General features: G+C 50.8%; 1 protein-coding gene across 12 annotated transcripts in view; it reads right to left on the reverse strand.

Annotated features, from left to right (window-relative positions):
* LOC122363391 (low-density lipoprotein receptor-like) overlaps positions 1-9,753 on the reverse strand; it is a 47,186-nt gene extending 37,433 nt beyond the window's left edge. For 2 of the 12 annotated variants that reach the window (XM_043332605.1, XM_043332603.1), the window contains exons 1-2: positions 9,494-9,753; positions 6,184-6,312 (exon numbers count right to left, since the gene is read on the reverse strand). In XM_043332605.1, coding sequence (XP_043188540.1) covers positions 6,184-6,312; positions 9,494-9,566 — 202 coding nt within the window. In that variant the 5' untranslated portion in view covers positions 9,567-9,753. The remainder of the gene's footprint in view (positions 1-6,183; positions 6,313-9,493) is intronic. The other 10 variants (XR_006253358.1, XR_006253360.1, XR_006253361.1 and 7 more) reach the window with 10 other exon arrangements.
* Positions 9,754-13,902: the final 4,149 nt, after the last annotated feature.

Consider the following 13,902-nt stretch of genomic DNA (forward strand, 5'->3'; position numbering starts at 1 on the left):
GGTTTGGGGCACTGGTGGGTGTAACTGCCACGGTGGCATCCTGCCGCCCGCCGTCGAACCGTTTGTGACATCCGGCGACAGCAGGGTCGGGAACGCGAGCCGAAAATCGGCCCATCGCTGGCTTGCGGCCAGCACAGCGCGGGCGGCCGGAGGTGAGCCATTTCGCTGGCATCAGACTCAGCGGTATTGGGGTGCTTGCGTGGAATAACGCGTCCAGTCAGCCAGTGGAAGGAGAAACACAGCACCAGGGGTTGGTTTGACCACAGCCGTAAACAATCTGCGCGTAAACACCGAGGATCGTCGAAGAGCCCGGAGGAGCGGTCCCGTTTTCCGGGCGTCACCTGACGCCGCTCGGCGCCACGTCACCGGGCGGAGGCGTGTCCGGCCGGCGTCAGCTGGCGGCGTGACGTCACTCAGGTGCCGCGCGGCGTCACGCGGTGGTGTGACTCGGCGTCGACCAATGAGCGCCGGCCGCGCCGGCCTCGCTCCGTCAATTGACGGCCCTCCACGTGCGGTTACCAGCAGACGGGCCGCGGCATCCTCCGCGAACCGCTGCGGGGCCTAGACGGAGAGCGGGGAGCGACCGTGCGGCCGGCTGGACGGCGGAGCTCACGGCAGGTCCGGCATTCCCGCGCGGTCACGGCCAGGACAGCTGCGATCGTCAGCACCAGCAGGCAGAAAAATAAACAAAACGGAAAATAAAATACTTAAGATAATCGACCAAAGGAATGATGAACTTACGTAAATACCAAAAATAAACAAACGTGGCAAACGCACAGAGGCAACGAGTCCTGAAACCATCCACCAAAGTCCAAAACAACGGAGAAAATGTCCCACTTACCTATTACGGGTCAAGTGGGGCCGCGTCACCGTGCCGACGGAAGCCATAACAATCATTTAGCGTAATCGATGAATGAAAGTACAAGGTACGGCCGGGCGGCGAGCCAATAGTAGCGACGTCTTCAAGATTAGGAAACACCCACACTCGGGGCAGATATTTCAGAAAAAGCGCCGATAAGCTCGATCCCATTCATAGTCACACACGGTGACGCATGCGATTCGGGCACACGCAGTCACTACAAACACATGACTCGCGGAAATCATAAGTCTCGTGTTGGCTATGAGTCACGTCTGCTCATTTCACAATGGTTATACCAGGATCCGCCTGCTTTCGTGCACGTTCTGAGCCTGTGACGTAGGATCGCGCCACCGTCGTGCGATCCAGCCATGATGACGTCACAGGCCCTGCCGGCCGATCACGTTCGCTGGCAGCGGCGTCGATAAAGGTCAGGTCAGCGGATCGGATTGTCACGTCGGGGTGGTACTGAGCACTGGGCAGTGCCGGGACGGACGGAACCAGCGCGGCGCCCAGGCCAGGCAGACGGCCCTGCCGGGGTGCAGGCGGGTGACAGAAGAGCGCTGTCACGGCGCAGACAGCTGGCAGGCGGGGCTGCCCAGGCCAGAATTAGGCGCCCCTGCACCGGCCGCCGGCCGCGACCGAGACCCATTCACGTGCCGTGGTGCGCGGCGACTTTTGGCAGGCCTCCAGGGTGGACTGTCAGTGACGCGCGTGACGCGGGCGACGCAAAGATCCGCGTGACCGAGCCGCCTCCGCAGTCCGCACCCCGAGCGGATGCGCCACAGCCGCCGCCGGCGCCGCTTCGCAGCTCCGGGCGAATTTAAAGGGACCCTCCCACCTTCAAAAAAGTTAATGAATTGGCATAAAAGTGATGTAGCGTGAATCACAAAGAGCGAAAATGAACATCTACCAAATTTTACCGGAAAATATTCACCCGTTTTCGAGATATAAGACTTTTATTTTTGTTTACTTTTTGGGAAATCCGCTGTTTCTATGACGTCACATAAAGGTTTTCTTTACGTCGGCATTTGGAAGCAATAGTTCGGTATCAAAGTGCGACAAATATTGCGCGAATGATGCGTTTATCTTATCAAGGTCAATATATGATGGCCAATAAAGGATTCCAGGACAATTCTTATGGCATTTCTTCGTATCGCAATTCTTCGTCTGCAAATCTTCGTCAGGGCATTTATTCGTACCTATCGCATTACTTTGTCTCGCACCAGGGTATATGAAAATCGGCTCGCATTTCTTCTTCAACGCAAATATATGCAAGAGTAAGCATTGAGGGACAAATAAATGCACCGACGAAGATTTGTAGACGAAGAAATGCGGACGAAAAATTGTGCTACGAAGAAATGTCATGCGAGGATTCGTTCGGGTACCATAACATTTATGTGATTTCAAAGTCAAGGTTCACAGCTGATCTGCTAAATCAAGCCAAGAATCCAAACTATCAAAAAACTATAAATATTTGTTTGTCTGTCACAGAGGTCTCAAGCAATATAAGGTTGACATATGTTGAATCAAAAATCTACTGCCACAACTCACATCTCCTGCCTTAGTTTATCATTGTTGTTTTAACTTGCTTTCAAGAGAAACAGAAGCCAGTATCTGATATCACTTCAGATGATTGTTTCAAGATCTGAGTTCAAATGGAAATAAAAGCAAGATCAAGATGAAACAGGGATTATTGCTGTTAAAGTAGTTTGGCCATGATACAACAAGCACATAAATCATTAGCCAAATCAAATACTGGTTGGTTTGTCAAGATGTTTGTTGTCTGTCGTCTGTCGAGCTGCTATGAACACTGAACGCTCTCACTCTTACTTTAAAGAGAGTAGTTTAAGTTGAATGGTAGTGAGCTGTAATTAGACAAAGCAGCTATTCAGTGCTCACATCAAGCCAGGCTAGGAAATGGCATCAACTGTGGTGGGAGGAAGCAGGTTCGGCAGCCCTATGTTGTAAACTTCCGTTATGTCTTGTGTTTGATCAACTCATGTTTTCTGCTCTGTTTTGTGCAGTGATAGTAGCAGGTAACTGCATGCTTGTCAAATTATGTGAATAAACGAATTCATAACATTGCATTTTTCTCTCCATGCAAGGAACAAGTAAGATGTTGTAGAAAATGTAATAGAGGGCTGCATTGCTGATTTTGCACTTTATCAGAGCTTTATTTAGAATTGCTTTCCTGAAAGCTACACACAGGCCACAGTGCTGAAATTCACAATGTCATAGCTTTTGGCAGAAAAAAGAAAAGACTTACCTAGGTAAAATTGGCTGAAAGTATGGCAGAGCAGGTCTTGATGCGTATGCCCATCCGTGTGCTTGCCGAAGCCGAACTGACTGCAACACATTTAACTCTGACCCACCATGGTGGCTGGCATATCCTGAACTTTCACCACTCTAAACAAGACAACTTTCAGCCCTCAGCATTGTATTAAAACACTGCACAAAACACTCAAAATTTGTTTCAGTGCCATCCACGGACAACATCAGTCGCCATTCACCAGGCCAGTAAAAACAGAATAGATAATAGCTTCAAACCCATGTAGTCAGAGTTACTAGGTCTGCACCTCAAAACAAAATCCAGGTGACATTCACCACGCCAGTAAAAAACAGGTACTTAGGTAACGTAACAGCTTCAAATCTGGTAACATGTTGGTCGGACTTTACACTACCATATTTACATGGAATAATATGATACCAAACAATAGTGCAACCATTCTGGACAACAAAATTGTATGATAAAATTAATTTAGAATACTCTGGCAGCATGATTTACGAGCACAGGCAGGTGTTACCTACCAGCCTTCTCAATGCTCGTAAAACCAACATTGTAGTTTTGATTTTACCTTACATGATAACACACTTGGCTGCAATGGCACATTTAATTTAATACTGTGAAAAGTCCAGTTATAACCACTTCACAAGCACAATTGCACCTCATGCCGACATCCTTTTCCAAAGACAGTCAGCAGCGTCTTTCGTCAAAACTGGAAGATCAATCCCCTTTCAACTGTTAACATCAAAAATATTTCTTCATGGTGTGATCTCCTATGGAAACCTTGCGGGAAAAGAATTAATGTCAATTGTCAGCTCTTCAAATTTCTTTGGACTTTAACTTGCAGTACCATATCCAGTTTGCTTTGATATTTTGTTTTTTATTCCATGTTGAAGTTGAACACCAAGCTCCAGATATAGCAGGCAGCTTGATCATCTTCGGCCTTGGTATAATATCAGTCCAAGTTCCAGTGGTGGGTATCTTCTAATATTCAAATTAAAATGAAAAGCAATAGGCTTTCTCATCGCCGACGACGGATTTCACGTTGATAAGAAAGGGAGCTCAAGGTCAGCAAAACTCGGGTTCAAGGAATGGCGGGCGTTGAAATGACTGCTGACGTCATCAAAAAACCGCTAATGGTTAAGAGATAGGGACTAAGCTGGTCCCACCCTGCAAGTAAAGGGAAGAAATTTCTTGAACACCATAAAGCTGCGGGGGTTGCGACCAGGATAAATGGTGGTTTCTGAGCCTGGCCGCAAACTTGGCTATCTCAACTCAAAACTAATGTTAAGGTGGGATGGTCCCTTTAACGCGCAGCTGAGGACGTTTGTTCTCAGGATTGGAATCATCATCCTATCAGTGACCGAATGGGTGCCGACTGGGACGACGGAAAGCCCTCCGACGTCGGCGAGAGCTCCGTCAGACAGCGCCGTCAGCCCGCTCGACATAAAAGGGCGCAGTCGCCGGCCAAGTTGGGAAAACTGGCGCCGCTCAGTCCGTCTCGGGGATCGTATCGGAGTCGGCGGCCGAGCTGGCTCAGCACGTCGGCAGGGGTTCGGGGCGCCGGCGGACGGCCTGTCGCCGGTTCTGTCCCAGCTCTGTGCTGCCGCCCACAGACTCCCGACCGTGGCCCACTGGCCCACAGCGGCGCCGGCCAGGAAACACGTGCCAGCCGAGCACCAGAGTCCCATAAAAACAGACACCTGATTGACGCCGGCCCATTCAAACTTGAGCCCGGCACCCCGGATGACGGGACGAAACAGCTCATCCACTTCAGTTGGGGATCAGTGCCGCCGACGCAGCTCTTAAAAACAAGTGGATCCACTTTAAAACTAGCCAGCCATAAGAGATGGCTGCTGCTTGAAAATCAAACAGCGAGTGTCTCATTAAAGAAGCAATATAGCCTCAAACTTCGGGATCATCAAACGAGCGCAGTGTTATTTCTACCAGACAGTGACCCATATTATACCTCTCGAACGCTAACCAGAATCAATTACGTTCTCGATCGCTCGCATCAGAGACAAATGAGCATCGGTTTCCTTTCGGAAGCAAATAAAAGTCCCCGCGAGACATCTCTTTCCTATTGATGAAAATAATTTGCTTGCATTGAATTCCCGCCAACCCACATGCGCCATACCTACGCCAATGTAAGGCCTTACGGAATACAAATAACTACTTATACCCTGGCACTAGAAGCGATCCCCCGTGACCACAACCCGTGACGGTTTCATCCATTCCGTTCCATCCATTCCGTTCCGTTGTGCGTCGTGACGCGTCGCGTTCGAGCGCTGCACGACAAACGGAAGTCAATGACCGCTGACCACCACCACTGCTGCGGGCCCGTGACCGGCCGGTTTTCTGCCACCGTCGGAATACCGCTCAGAGCGGAGTGGCTCTGCTGAGGCTGACCGCAGAGAACGGTATTCGAAACGGCCGTCGGCGCCTCTGCCGGCCAGTGCAGCGATCGGAAAACGGGTGGTCCAACTGCTGCGCGTATCTACGAGTGGTGGTGGTGGGGGGGGGGGGGGGGGAATAAGGAAAGGAATGCATCAACCATCTCACTAATGCCTGACGAGATAGTGAATAAGAAAAGGAATCCAGCAGCGGATCACAATACCTTCCTGACGGATATCGAGTTATGGATGATCGGACGAATAGACTGGAATATATCAGTCTGGTCATCACGAATGACGGATGTGGGTCCATCCATTCACCGATGATGAATATACCATTACCGAGGTGGAACAGAGGTGAAAATGGATATTGGATAATCCATGCGCCCTTGAAATGGCGAACGGAAACAGGCAATCTGTATAAATTCGCTACCGAAGCAGTAAGCTTTGCGAGGCTGAAGAAAGGCACAGTAGGCCTCTCGCCACTTCACGGCTGCGTATTTGGGATCCTCCCGCAGTATCCACTACCTACACATTAGCCATGTGTGACCTTGTCAATGGAATAACTCGGATAGCGACATTTCAGCTCATTGTGCCGTTCCCGGCCGGCGGCGTTCTCGGTATATCCGGGAAGCCTCCTTCCTTACCTCCACAGTGGGCCTTATCCTCGTCAGAGCCGTCCAGACAGTCGTTCTCGCCGTCACACACCCATGAGCTGGGAATACAGCGCTTGTTGGCGCAGGCGAACTGAATGGACGAGCAGACCGCTGCCTGACCTGCGGACAGACACAGACGTTAGTCAGCAGACGATAATGGTGACCCGGACGGCAGAGGCAGGCTCGTTAGCACACACGACTCATCAGCGTTTACACACGCGGTTCGTGTCGAGTCATCATCATCAGCGTGATGTCATGTGACGTCAGAGATGTGACGTCATCAATTTCACGTTACAAAAAGCTTGTGTTATCAGTGAGTGAGGATCGAATGCAATCAGCCAATGCACGCGTCGTCGTCGGTCGGGTGTGAGGGTGAGTGGGGGGAGGGGGTGAAGGGAGGGGGCGGAGGCGGGGGGACATGATAATGTCATCAGCACAGGAATGGGAGTGGCGCCATCAGGAATACGGCCGTCAGCGGCCGCGACGCGCCGGCGAGAGAAAATACGGGCCGTCGCAGACCTATATGAGAGACGTACGGTAAAAGATACGTTACACGGGTCGAACCGCATAAGAACGCGCCCAAAGCAGCGCCCGAAAAAGAGGCGTTCAATAGATCGAGGATCGAGTGAATTCTAGACAATCAGCCGTGCTTCGGACAATTTTCAGCGGTGAAATTATAAAATCAAACTGAAAACTGCTGCCAATGCATGAGTTTTGATTGTAATATAGCGCTCAGTTAAATCTTTCTTGGAGACAGGTATAGAAATACGGCGAATGGTATCGCGACTCGCAGCGCCGGAGCATCCTGCTGTTCGAAACCGCTTCGTGTATGTAAATTTTCACCGAGCCACGCCAGGGTGTGGTTTGCCGTATACTCGTGCCATACTTGCAGTTCTGTGTCGTCTCAAAACTGCTGGGACGTCTGAAAAAAAAACGGTGGCGTCGTGGACCCGTGGTCGTGTCTGCTATTACAAACATAGAGACGGTATCATATTTCCGTCAACCCCTCCTTGACGTCACGAAGGTTCGTGGCTCGGACACGGAATATCGTGCGACCTCGTGACTCGAGATATCATCCGTGTCCTGTCTGTGGCGACGTGTGGTGAGAGGGGAGCGGGGTCGGGGGCGCGGTCGGGCGGGCTGGCACCGCGGTCCCACCCGGCAGCCGCCCGCAGTGTTGTGTTTATTTCTGTCCTGCGATCGACGTCAGTGGGTGGGGCCAGCTCCGTCGGCCGTCGCTGACCGTCGAAGCCGCCTGCCTTTTTATTTAGCCGTCCGCCAGCGGTCGCCGACGGGCCGGCCCGAGAGAGTGACGGCGGCAGGGGAGGGGAGGGAGAGCGGGGGGCGAGCGCCGCAGGCCGCGTCGGGGGAGGGCGCGGCCGCGGCGGGAGAGCGAGAGGCCGCCAGCCAAGGCCGATTTCGCTCGTCAAAGTTTACTGCAGCCGTGCACGCCACTGGCAATGGTCCGCGCCCTCGTGGCGGCTTGATCCAAGAGTTGGTCCCAGAATAGCCGCCGTCGTCTCACGCCATTAACTTGGTCAGATAGTCGTGAATCCAGGGCAACTAAGCCAGCGCGCAGTCCATGAGCTATCTCATATCGAGAAATGACTCATCGCTGATATGGTCATTAGCAGAATCTCCAATCAAATGCGTCGCGACGGTAGCTCGTCCTCCGGCAAATTAGGCATGCATGTCGGAGACAGCAGAGGATCACTCAGAAGCCGGAGAAGATTTGCAGGCGTGGAAGGGGACTCGGCATGTCCTGTCTCACTTATTATTTTCTTAAATTTAAAAAGGTCACCCCGAGGTCGGCGGGCCGGGATCCCAGCCGTCCTCGAGCCGTGCCATGGCAGATCTGTCGCCGCCGCTGCTTCTTTCACCCCGCTGTCACTGTCAGCTCGTTGGCTCAGCGCCGAGCCCGGAGCTCCAGCCGGCAGCTGCAGCCTTCTCTGACCCGGCCGGCCTGGCTCCCGCCTCCCGGTGACAGGCAGTTCCGACACGTCGAACCCGACCCTTCCGACACATCAACCCGGCTACCGGAGACGCGACAGCCCAACAATGGCTGTTCGTCTTCGAGACAGTAGAGTTGAGCCTGGCTGTCCCCGTCGCGAGGTCGCCCGCTCGCTTCTGCTCGCTGTGGCATCGCGGTGGTCTGCTCTGCCTCATTTGAGACGACTCAGCAGCGATGAGAGACGGGTCATGGCGTCACCCCGCCAGACGACATACGCTGCAGACTGTAAACACTGCCGTAGAGCGGTGACCGCGCCAGTCGCAAGGCCGGCCGTCGAGCTGGCGCCTCTCGCCGTGCAGAAAACCGCGAGTCGTGCCGCGCGGCCAGCCGGCCCCGCCCACGGCAAGACACGTGGAGCCCCACCTGGTGACGTCATAGATCTGCTGACCGCCCGGGCCTCGCCGTCAGCGGGCCGCCGGCGCCGGGCGGGCCGTTAGCGGCGGGCCGGCTAAAAAAGCAACAGCCGAGACGGAGACGAGTCGCTTGGGGAGCGACGGCGAAGGGGGTCGGAGAGAAGGGGCGAAGCGAGATGGAGCAGGACAAAGACGAGGAATAGGAGAGAGGCACGCACCAGAGCGCAGACCGAATGAGCGAGGGAGGGTCGAGAAAGCGCGGTTATCAGTCCGGTACCATTTGGTGCAACGTTTCCCAAGGAATTTTCATAAAACTGCAAAAAAAAAAATATTTGCAGCTTCATGCATTATGGAACATCGTCGGCAAGTGACAAACAGCCAGTCACAAAAACTAGCACGTGTCTATCGAAGCGGTTGAACGTTGCGGTCAGCTTTCTGTAGAAGGCATGGGGAACGTTCAGTGACGCCAGACGGTGACGACGAGACCGTGAGAGAGAACGTCACGTCGCGCGGTGTCACGCCACGTCACGGAGTGTCACGCCACGTCACGGGGTGCAAACAGCTGGGGCTCGATGACCATCCACAGCTGGGACAAATGGGACAGTGTTTCAGACACTGTTGTAAAAAAGTGATGGTTAGGTGCAGCTCAACTACCGTTTCAAAAGGAAACGGATATTTGCGGTTAAATTTGAATTTTTGAACGGACTATCGACGCCGAGGGTTCATGGATTCGTCCTAAAAATGAGACGTTTCCACTTTCACGACAGCACAGGGCGCCGATTCGACCCCAGCCCGGACCATCACCGATCTTCTTCCTCGAAACGGACCCGCACCGGGGTCGGAGCGCAAATCAGAATAACCGGTTTTCGGTGTCACCAACCGACCTATGCGGCACCTCTCACCGTCGCCACGTGCTGGTGCCGAGTGGCGGACTCACCCTGGGCGGAGTGCAGGTGCAGGGTGATCAGCAGCAGCGCGGCGGCCAGCAGGCGGGTCACGGGCACGGTCATTGTGGGTCGGCGGAGCGGGCGCGGCGGCTGGGCTCCTGCCGGACGGCGCGCACTGACTGGTCGCGGCGGCTGGTCGGCGCTCGGCCACCTGCCCGGCCCCGCCGACCGGCCCAGCGCGGCGCGCGCGCGTTGGCTGACAGTAGTGGCGTGATCGTACGAGGCGGATCAACCAGCTGTGCCCCCAGACGCTGGTATGCCCGCGGATAGGGGTGTGGGCGGGGCCGGAACTGCGCCCCTAGGGTGGGGAAGGGGTCATCGGTGGGCGGGGCAGGATGCGAGCTGAGAATTCCGAACGGGTTCGTCATGAATGAGGAGTTCGATGTCTGGTCTTCTGCAACTCGTGTATCAACTGAGCAGGGAGGTGAACTTGTACTTTCTACGATGCCATTGAAAGTGACTCGGGTGGCCCGGGCGATGACATTAGATAAACTCAGGACTCCATTGATTCAATTTGTGATTGGCATTAGCAGTGAGTTATTTCTTACTGATCCCTTTCGCAGCAAGAACGTAACACAGCTCATAATATTCCTACGCATTACAGGGTTGGGCAGCATAAACATCAAACAGAATTATTTGGTCATGAATTTGGAAACACAGCTCCAAGCAAAATCCCATTAATTGGTCACCGTTTACTTATCCCTCAACCCATTTGACCGCCCTCGGCATCGATGACCTTCTCAAGGCGGGTCCAAAAGCACGCGCATGCACGTGCAACCTCCTGCTTGTCCATAATCGCCCTTCAGCTTCATACCTTGCACTGATGACCGTCTTTACTGATGATTAGTTGTTCATTAACCTTCTACCAAAAGACGCTCCATGTAGGCATATAATTTGATCGGATTTAAATCGGCGGAGTTGAAGGACCGGAAGTTTTTGGTTCATCTCAGCTGGAGGTGCACTATTACAATAACATGACGTCCTCACTGCAGTACCAACATGGACAGAGTCCTCGTATAAGACGTGAGCTGTACCTTCAATGATTCTCTCTTCCGACGGCTTCAGGTGAGTCTGCCAGAGTGCGGATGCATTTACCAGAGGGACTCATTTTATGTGTGTGTGTGTTGGGGTTTAGGGGCGCCTCAACTCGGGAGCTGTGCTCATTTTATCCGGGCTCGATTAAGTATATAGGGTGCAGTGCACCACGTGCACCTACCTTGAAGACCACCCATATGATATGTCAATCACCCCACCAGGATGTTAACTTCGCATGACCGCTGGAATGTTCTCGATACAATTCCCTATATGGTATGCAGATTGCAGAGCTTCTTCCTGGTATTCAAGCGAGTCATCTGTATGTCCTCTGCTACGAGCTATTTTACGAGGATTAAAGGGACTATCCCACCTTCTAAAATGTTGTTAAAACCAGTTAAATTGTGCCCGACTTTATAGATTGGATGACCAGGAACACGGTTCTGGCATTTATTTTTCAATAAACATCTTAGGCTTCCCATATTCCAAACACAAACTTTCAAATATGTGACGTTACAGCCCAAAATTACCTCCTTCCCCAGGCCACATTACTGTAATAAAGCTGATTCTTTTTACTCTGTAGGCACCACAACAAAGTTCAGACCAAGTTTTAAGCGATTTTTCAACGAACAAACCCATTTAAATCAGAATGACTAAACGAGGTGACGTCACACTAACGGTCGCTCCATGTTTAAGATAGGGCCTTGTACAAGACCCATTTTCAAATGAAGGGAACGAATTTCTTCAACATCAAGAGGCCGCGGGGGTTGCAACCTAGATAGATAGTGGTTTCTGAACCTCGCCGCAAACTTGGCTATCTCAACTCAAACCCCATGTTAAAGGTGGGATAGTCCCTTTAAGTTAACCTTTTGTCCTGAGTATTCACACACAACCCTTATCGTCCGTGATAACACGTTGACCTGTCCAGCAGCCCTTACGTGGAATTACAGGGTTTTAAACAAAATCCTCGTTTAACATTAGTGTCTATGGGTATGCGCAAAGCACTTGGAGCACCGCCGAACTATTTTGCTGCTCTTTTCCAGGAGGTTGCACGCTCATGGATGATAGTCATGTCATATGATGCACAACTTTTGGACGTTTCGTTGCCATGATATAATTTATCAAAATACTGCCATGCATATTGCATAATGCATAATGCATATATAGGATACTCATGATCAGAGCTCAAAAAACATTCCCGATTATGCTGCCCCACCTTATGACATTTTGTTTACTTTGCTTGTTGACTTGCGTATTATCACTATGTAGTATATATATTTTCACTTATTTATATACCTAGATATCTAAAGATATTACAAATTTATACGAATTGGGGAAGACGGGGAACGCCATGCATCGGGTAATATCGCCCACCCTTATACTTTTTCGTAAAACAAGCATCCTTGATGATCAGATTACTATGTCATTAAGGTGAGATGGCGCTGATCGGCTGTGCAAGGTAATTTTTGTAATTTTGCGTGTCATTTCCGTGATTTTGCCACGACTCTTTTTCTTATGACTAAACGTCCGTGAAGATAGCGACGTACGTACCTATTCAGCGACGGATTCAGCGTTGGATTCAGAATTCGCTGAAAACACGTATCAGGTCAAGTAGGACACGCTGATTCCAAAAATGGATATAAAACACATTTTTAAGGTCATCTTCAGGGTCAAATTTGAGGTCAAAGGACGGGGTACCGGTTAACATCCCGAATTATGGGCGCAAGAGAACCAAAAGTGGTCATACATGATAGCTCGTCACCGTGGGCCGCCTCCGTGACCATGACCTTGACCTTGACCTTTGACCTTCAAGGTCAAATTTAAGGTCAAACGACGGGGTACCGGATAACGTCTCGAATTTATGGAAGGCGCGGGCTAAAAACGGTTCCAAACGACGGCCAGCCTCGTTGGCTAGTCTCCGCTACCCTGACCTTGGATCTAGCCCTTGACCTTCAGGGTCAAGTACCAGGTCAAAGATAGGCACCATTTCCCAAAGAAAGAGTAGGGCGAAATGTGAAAAAGTTGATCTGCCTCGTCTCAAACAACCATGCCAAAATCCAAGCAAATGCAAAGTCCTGACCCTGACCCTAAGGCGTAAACCAGTGTTGGGAGTTTACACGATAGGAGGCGTATCGTTGGAGCGTGTTAAAGTTATGCGAGATCTGGGCGTTCTTCTGGACCAAAGGCTTACGTTTGGAGATCATGTTGAGCACACCGTACGCAAAGCTAACAGAGCGTTAGGTCTACTTATGCGGACATTTGCGACGGGAAAACGAGGACGCTCGCTTGACATCAGTGTTCGCCACGGGCCCCAAAATCCCCAGCCCAGCCCGGCCCGGGCCCATGGGTTCAGAGCCCGGCCCAGCCCGTAGCCCGCTCTTGGCAAATATTCCAAGACCAGCCCGGCCCGGCCCGTCAAAAATAGCAATCTAGTTATTGTCTTAGTCTATGGCTATAATAAGCATGATTGATTACACTATTTTGAGAACAATTCAAATTGCATGAATATTAACATGGCAATCATGACTCCCTTCTTTTCAATGAATATAATCATTTCAAGCACCTATGACACAAATTTTAACAGTAACAGCAAGCACCTCAGTCAATTAGGTCATGATTACACACCTATAAAAAGTTTACATGATTATATTAACTACATTCTATGAGTAAAGTTATCTTGCAAGCTGATGTGTGTGAACATTATCATTAATAATTGGTGACTCTAATGCATACTTGAAGGAAGTATTTGCAACATACTCTATACTTCCCAGCACTTACCAGCAGAAAAAAGCTTGACTTATGGGAATTGATGAATCTGTCTGGGATTGACCTTGCTGTTAAATTCACTCCATAGATGCTGCAATATCAAAAGCCTGAGAAAGCATACAAAATAGGTGACACTAACTTTAGCACTGTCTTCCAAAAAAAGAGAAAATCCATCCATTTATCAGCAAAACTGATTTAATCTATTTTCAATTCATGCCCACGTGTCAACCGAATCTCTGTGGACAACTATCTGCTACTTTCCTTGCTATTTTATGTTAGGCTCTTTTCAAGATATGGATATCGCTAGCAGCGTAAGCAGAAAACATGGTAGGGGAGAGCGGGGCCAGTTGAAACACGGGGTCAGATGAAACATGGCTTTATTTTCAACAGTATGCAACATATGGCGTTGCCGACACCACTGCGCATCCGCGCTCGACCACTTCCTTTGTCAACGGCGTTTGGGCGGCAAACGGACGGTAATTTTGATTTGACACCTGTTTTTGTGTTTTTGAGGGGCGTTTGGGAGAAATAATTCTTATGAATATTTTGTGATATCTCATATACCTTTGTTTGCTGAAAGAAGAACTCCTGGCTCCGGAAT

This window comes from Amphibalanus amphitrite, unplaced genomic scaffold, assembly GCF_019059575.1.
Source record: "Amphibalanus amphitrite isolate SeventyFive unplaced genomic scaffold, NRLGWU_Aamphi_draft 000619F_arrow, whole genome shotgun sequence".
NCBI classification, from domain to species: Eukaryota; Metazoa; Arthropoda; class Thecostraca; order Balanomorpha; family Balanidae; genus Amphibalanus; species Amphibalanus amphitrite.